The sequence below is a fragment of the Hibiscus syriacus genome, unplaced genomic scaffold (assembly GCF_006381635.1).
Source record: "Hibiscus syriacus cultivar Baekdansim isolate YM2019G1 unplaced genomic scaffold, ASM638163v2 tig00110020_pilon, whole genome shotgun sequence".
NCBI lineage: Eukaryota > Viridiplantae > Streptophyta > Magnoliopsida > Malvales > Malvaceae > Hibiscus > Hibiscus syriacus.
This window is the reverse complement of record NW_024062568.1, coordinates 719,835-726,732: the sequence shown is the minus strand read 5'-3', so window position 1 is coordinate 726,732 and position 6,898 is coordinate 719,835. Positions and strand designations below refer to the sequence as shown.

General features: G+C 36.9%; 1 protein-coding gene across 2 annotated transcripts; it reads left to right on the top strand.

Annotated features, from left to right (window-relative positions):
- Nucleotides 1-5,317, top strand: LOC120213105. 2 transcript variants are annotated; one of them, XM_039211251.1, is made up of 10 exons: nucleotides 1-90; nucleotides 467-652; nucleotides 739-850; nucleotides 1,298-1,331; nucleotides 1,653-1,690; nucleotides 1,771-1,805; nucleotides 1,924-2,076; nucleotides 2,239-4,733; nucleotides 5,029-5,108; nucleotides 5,185-5,305. In XM_039211251.1, the coding sequence occupies exons 1-10, from the start codon at nucleotides 17-19 to the stop codon at nucleotides 5,242-5,244; spliced, it is 3,267 nt and encodes a 1,088-aa protein (XP_039067182.1). In that variant the 5' UTR covers nucleotides 1-16; the 3' UTR covers nucleotides 5,245-5,305. The 2 variants fall into 2 exon arrangements, with proteins under 2 accessions (XP_039067182.1, XP_039067183.1); XM_039211252.1 differs by lacking the exon at nucleotides 5,029-5,108 and having other exon boundaries at nucleotides 5,188-5,317.
- Nucleotides 5,318-6,898: the final 1,581 nt, after the last annotated feature.

Below are 6,898 nucleotides of genomic sequence, written 5' to 3'. Positions count from 1 at the left end.
AAACATTTAGAAAAAGATGGACGCAAATGGAAATGGAGGAGATACGCCTTTGGAGTACGCCACCATTCAGATCCTGCCTTCTGAAAACAGGTAACTCTACTAACCTATGTTACGTGGGCACGGACATAGTTAGATTTTTCTAAGTTTTCATTTATTTGGAGGATCTTGGAGGTCACATCCCGTCGGAAGCAGGTACGGATGCTTGATTTTATGTTGGAGTCAACTTATAAAATTTTAGTAGACTAAAATAGATTATCAATTGAAAATATGAAAAATCTAAAAATATATTAGAATTTGAGGGGGCGAGAGCTTCCTCCTGCTCCCTCGGTTCATCACTGGACATGTGTACTTCATGAAGAAAGAAGAGTTCGAACAATATAGTTATTACCTACCCTTTTATCAATAATGGAATGCTCATTCTCTGATGTGTTCAATTGTATTTCCCTCTCTCTCTTTAATAGTTTAGGTATGAGGCATATACTTGTAATGACAGCGAAATTGAAAAAGTGGGTGTTGGTGTTCTGGAAAAGCTGTTGCCCCATTTACCAGGGCTAGATAACTTGTACACCCAAGGCTCCAATGTTGACTACAAACTGCAACCTCCCAACAATTTAAACTCTGTCCACTGGTTTACTAAATCTACTTTCACCAGGTTCTTCTCCATTTTCCCGTCAAATGTCTTAAGTATTTTTCCCATTTTTATTTCTGCTAGTGGTCACCCCCTTTGTACTTTCTCAGATTCCTACATCTTGTTAGTTCTACTGAGTTGGTGGATACTGCTAAAGGTATTGAAGGTGAGATCTCTCTTTTGGAGGAAACCAGAAAATTTCATCTTTCTCAGTATGCTCAGGTAAATGAATATCTTGCATGTGTCTTTAACTGCCTAGATATTTAATTATAGGTCAAAGTATGCTGCCAGTCCGTGTGATTGAGTTGAGTTTGAGATTAATCCTATACTCAAAAAGTTAAAAGTTAAATCCTTTTACCTTTTCGATTTAAAAGTCTCAATTCAATACTTGACATTCTTAGTATTTTTCGTCAGAATTTGCCATCAATACACCCATTCAATCATACAAACTTCGGAAGCAAATCATTATCATCTCTAGATTGCAAATTTTGACTGAAAGTATTATCTATGTCAATGATTGGAGTAGAAATTTTAAATAAAAAAAGTAAGATGGTTTAATTTTCAAGTATAGGGACTAAATTTCAAATTTTGCCTACGTATTAGGATCAACAGCATATGTTAACCTTAATTATACGTATAGTCATCACTAACAAAGTTTCATCTTCTCAGGGTCACCAAGATCGTATTCAAAGCAGCAAAAAAGGTAATTGATAAGTTCAAGCAAATTTAAAGTAGCACACTGTTCATGACCTTGCTACATTCTCTCTATCATTGTTGTTGTTTTTAGTTTATTTATTTATAAAAGGAGTCCAATTCCCTATTGACTTTCTATTTATTTGCATTGCAAAGAGACCGAAGCTTGCAACTTTAGCATTGTTTGATTGATGTTTCTTTTGAAACTAATTTAGGACAAAAGTATTGTCCCTTGTCTGTCTTCAGAATCTAAGTAATTTTGTGTTTCATCAATCATACATAAATGCCTAGAGACTTGAGAGATTAACTGTTCGCTTTCATCGTTCAACAGATATGAGCAACTCAGAAGATGGACTGGTAGCATCCAAAGTAACCTTCATTCTTATTAATATACACTATATTTCACCATATTTGTTATTGCCACTAATATATGTATTTGATCTCTGCAGTTTGAAGTCAACAATTCATCGTCAGATTCCTCAAAGTAAGTTCACTAATAATATATTAATATATATGTGTGTGTGTGTGTGCTATAGTTAATTTGTTAGGGTGTTTTATTTCTCCTGAAAATCCTAACCAACGTATGGAAAGTTTATTGCTAGGAATGAGCTCTTACGTGCTATGGACTCGAGACTAACTGCATTAAGAAGTGAGTTAGTTGCTGCTTTTAACCAGGCGGTTGGAGAAACATGCTCCTACAAAGAAATCGCTCATCTAGTCAAATTTTCTGAAATTTTTGGAGCAACTGATGTGAAGTAAGTTGCCTTCCAAAAGAAAAGCGGTAGGATCTTTTGTATTCTCATTTTCCCAAAGAATTTGTAATGTGATACTTTTACCAAAATTTTTGGCATTTCTCATATATAACATTTATTGAATCAAATTATAAGCAAAGGATAATATTATTGAATCTATTGCAGGAACTTTTTGCACAAGTTTCTAGAGCTGAGCCAAAAGAGTCAAGTCGCTAATCTGTCAGATGATGAGAAGTCTTTGTCCACTTTTGCTTCAATGAGTGACAGAATTATCAAGACTGATGGAAATAATCAATCAAAGCCATTAAGTTCAGAAACGCCAGTTAAATATGCTGTTTCACCAGCCAAAGCTGCCCAGGTCGAACGTCAGAGCTCAACTGAAAGTGAGGAATCTTCTGACTCAAGTGATGAGATTCAAACATCTGCAGAAAGAAGTCGAGCTCTTATAAGATCTGCATCTCCTAGACGTTCAGCATCTCCCATGCGAAGGGTTCAAATAGGGAGGGGTGGTTCACGTAGGGCCTCTGCCCTGACCATTAAGAGCCTTATTCCTGCTAGAGAAAAGATGTGGTCTCAAACAGATGTAGCTTCAGAAGATAGTAAAGAGGAAGGATCAGGACAGACTAAGAAACCTGAGAATAATGTTCAGCGTATGAGTGTTCAAGACGCAATAAATCTTTTTGAAAGAAAACAAAGGGATCAGATTCCTGCTGTTCCTATAAGGAACTCATTAACAAGCATCTCTCTTGGCGCAAATAAGGCTGTATTGAGAAGATGGAGTTCAGGTATGGGTGAATCCTCCTACCAATGCCAATCACAGAATACTTCTGAAGATCCTGTTCCAGAGCCTCGTGATAATGTCGTTGATAATGATATAATGGGGAGTTCAGCTGAAGTTAACTTGGAACCTGATACTAGAACTGAAGCACAAAACATCGATGAGACTTTTGGTGCGAATGTAGAAAGGTTGGAAGAGAGATCGTCTAGTCCAATAGATGTTCATGTGGTCACAGATATAATCCAAGAAGAGGAAGCTAATGGAAGGTCAAAAAGTTCAGCTGAATGGAGTCGTAAAAAGGAAGCAGAGTTGAACCAAATGTTCAAAAGAATGATGGAAAATCAGCCTGTTAGCCGTAGCAAGCCCCAGGCTAAAGTCAGACAAAATCTTTCTCCAGAGCATAGAAGTGGATTTTATGACCATTACAAGGAGAAGAGGGATAAAAAACTTAGAGGAGAAAATGCTGGAAAACGCACTGAAAAAGAAGAAAAGTTTAGAGCAATGCAGAAAATTCTTGATGAGAGGAAAGCAGAAGTGGCTTCCAAAAAAGTGAATAATTTATGCAAAAAGGATCCTCCTACTAAGGCCCTAAATTCTACTAAGAGTTCCCAAAAGTTACAAAATTTTCCTTCTCAGCCAGCTAAAACAAAGGACACTGCAAAAGAAACCACAAGACCTTCAGGTGCAAAGAAGATCTCATCAAGAACATCCCCCTTGCCTGCTGCTCGTAAATCATGGCCTTCAACACCGTCACCAAGAACAAGAGCACCATCACCAGCTAAAACTTCAGGTGGAATTTCTTCTGCAGGCACTATGCCAACATCTCAGAAACCTCAGTCATCACAATCAGCGCCTCGTGTGAGTCCTAAAGTGGAAAGCTCCCAGCCACAACGAAGAAATGTGAACCCCACCCAGGCCAATAAACGAGGTTCAATGAGTGTGAATGAGAAGCAGCAGCAAAAAATGATGACAAGCAACAAAACTACTAGGACAAAAGTTGCAGCAGCAGGTGGTGGAGACTCATCCGGTGTGGTTCCAGCGAAGCCTAGTTTGTATAACAAGGCAACAAAGAAAAGTACTGTAGTTCCACTGGAATCAAAGCCATTTCTCCGCAAAGGTTCTGGATTGGCCTCTACCACTGGTGTTGTTAACAAGATAAAAACTTCTAAGTTGGAAGTTCCTTTGAGAAATACTGAAAATTCAATTGATGCTCAAGAGAGTGATATCATTGTTAATGCTTCTGTCTCAGTGAATGAGTATCACGATCAGTCTTTTACATCATTGGATCATAGTGATGATGCTAATCAGCCAGAAACACAGGTGAATGGCCACCAGAAATGCGATGTGATTGAAAGTGTTGATGAACTTGCTCCGGACTTTGAAGAGGGCTTAAAAAATATTGATGGGTCTTCACAAGGTGTGGAAGAATCAATCATCTCACCAACTGCTTGGGTAGAAATAGAAGAGCAACAAAACCTGCCTGACCAGTGTGATGACCAAACAGGTGAAATTGGCTCTTCAGCTTGCATTGCACCTGTTGAATCGGCTAGTCCTCGTGTCCGTCATTCTCTGTCACAAATGCTGCAAGAAGAAAGTAGTGAAGCTGATACCACTGAATGGGGAAATGCTGAAAATCCTCCAGCAATGGTCTACCAAAAAGATGCTCCTAAGGGATTGAAGAGGCTGTTGAAGTTTGCCCGGAAGAGTAAGGGCGATGCAAATATTTCTGGTTGGTCTAGCTCATCTGTCTTTTCTGAAGGAGAGGATGACACAGAAGATTCAAAAGTTTATAATAAGAAAAATGCTGATAACCTACTACTAAAGGCTGCCCTTCATGCAAAGAACTATGAACATAACTTGGATGCTCATGAGCTTCCGTCTGGTATATTTTCTCCTTTGTCTAAATATTTACATGCTTGTTTTCCGTCAGACTGTTTCAGTCTCATATAGATAGATTGGAGGTGGCTGTAGGCCAAAAGCATAGAAGTCACCACTTTCATGCTTGTACTTCCATTATTCTATATCTTGTCTGTTTTTGTTTCTTTGGTCGTGTTTCTAGGAAATACAAAAATAGTTATTTTTTTTTTGATAGAATACAAAAATAGTTATGAACATTACCATTCCTTGAATCTTCATCGAATCTTCTTATGAAAGTTCTGCATGCTTTGTTTATGCAGCTCATTCAGGCATTAGCGCATTTGATATGCAAAAATTGCAAAAGGGCAGTGTCTCAGCTGCTGCCTCCACATTTCCATTATTAATTTTCCCTTTGCTTTGCATGGTAGGTTTTTTTAGTTGCGAAATTCCAATATTTTTCGCCTTGTATTGTTTTTCAGGGACAAGGTCTTTCTTCTCCCTTTCAGCATTTAGGGGTAGTAAGCCAAGTGACATGAAGCTTCGCCAAAGCTAAGGATATTTATAGAAATTGAGGTTTTCGACACCGGAACTCTCCCGGTCATAAGCCAAGTTAACTAGGCTTTGCTAGTGGCCAAATTCTCTTACCATTTTCCCCTTGCTTTTAGTGTATTTGTGTTGGGTTGCATGTCAGCAGCAGCGTGGGATCATCTGTATTCTTGTGTTGGTGGTGGGATGTTGATGTAGATACAGTGCTTTGCAGGATTAGGAATTACATGCAGGTAAACAAATCGTTCCGTGTTAATCATTAAGTTAAAGACATAATAAAACCATGATGAGTTCATTTTCTTTTCTTTTCTTTTGTATAAGCACCAATCATAAGAGCTTGCAATTCCAAAAATTCAAGCCATGTACCACTTATAGAGATGACAATGGAGTAGGGCAGTAGATGGCCTTTTGTTCGCCCTAATCCAACCCCTTTTTTTTTATACATCTCAAATTGTACTGTCCCTAACTCGATTCTAAGCACGATCCGATACCGACCTAACCCGAACTTTTATCATGTTTATTAGTACATAAACATCTGCAAAACTAAACCAAATTTATGTTATAAAATTTTGTAAAATTAAGTTGTAATCAAGGTATGTAAAAAAATTGACTCATTCGACTTTGAAACTCGATTTTTTTTATTAAAAAAAAAGCAGTGCTAGGTCGGGACAAATTGAACCATAGTAAGCTGTGGGATCTGACATAGCTAAGAATATAACATTCAGATTCAAGCTGCTATATTCTTAGTTCTACCAAATACAAAACTAAAAGTCAACAAATAGGAATACAACATATGAATGAAATTTAATTATTCTGCTACGTCGCAATGTGACAAAGAGTCAGGTACTAGTCCATCCCTCCGGAGATGTACCAATATTTACGAGCGTTGTACAAATATGATCGAGGGGCAGATGTACTCAGTTCTCAAGGGAAGTAATTATATACTTATTATTTTAAAAAATTGTTAAATTTATTTTAATATATTAGGGACATGAGAAAAAAATTAACAATTTTTTGGATATCCATTTTTTAACTTTTAAATCCGTCACTTATCAAATTTATCAAATGATATAATGTAAACTATATACAACGGTGTGAGATATAAATATGGACCGAATGTGTCTGAAAATATTTAAAAAATGAACGTGAAAAATTCAATCTAAAAAGCATCTTTGAACGTGAAACATTTCCTAATATCATATTTAATTCTCTAAGGGGAAGTGGCTATATGTTAGATCTCCACCATCTCTTCACCTTGAGTAGACGACAAAAGTTTCTCGATGTAAATAACCTACTTCTACACTTACGTGGTATCCAAGCATTGAAAGCGACACGACGTCTCTTTCAGAAATATGTTCATAGGTAGTTTGTGATCCCATTCCCTGGGTTCTTGTCTTGCTTCAGGGTGAGGTTGAACCCTAACTTTTGCTAAACCTTATAAAATTTGAGACCACACTATCGAAGTAGTTTCAAGATTATATATATATTTATTTGAAAAACATCTCCTTTAAATATCATACGATTTAACGACTAAATAATTAAATTAAGTCAATAATAATTAATATCCCATTACATGTTAAAATAACATCCAACTCATACTATCTCATCTTCTATAGGTTTGAATTATGACATTTGCATTAAAAA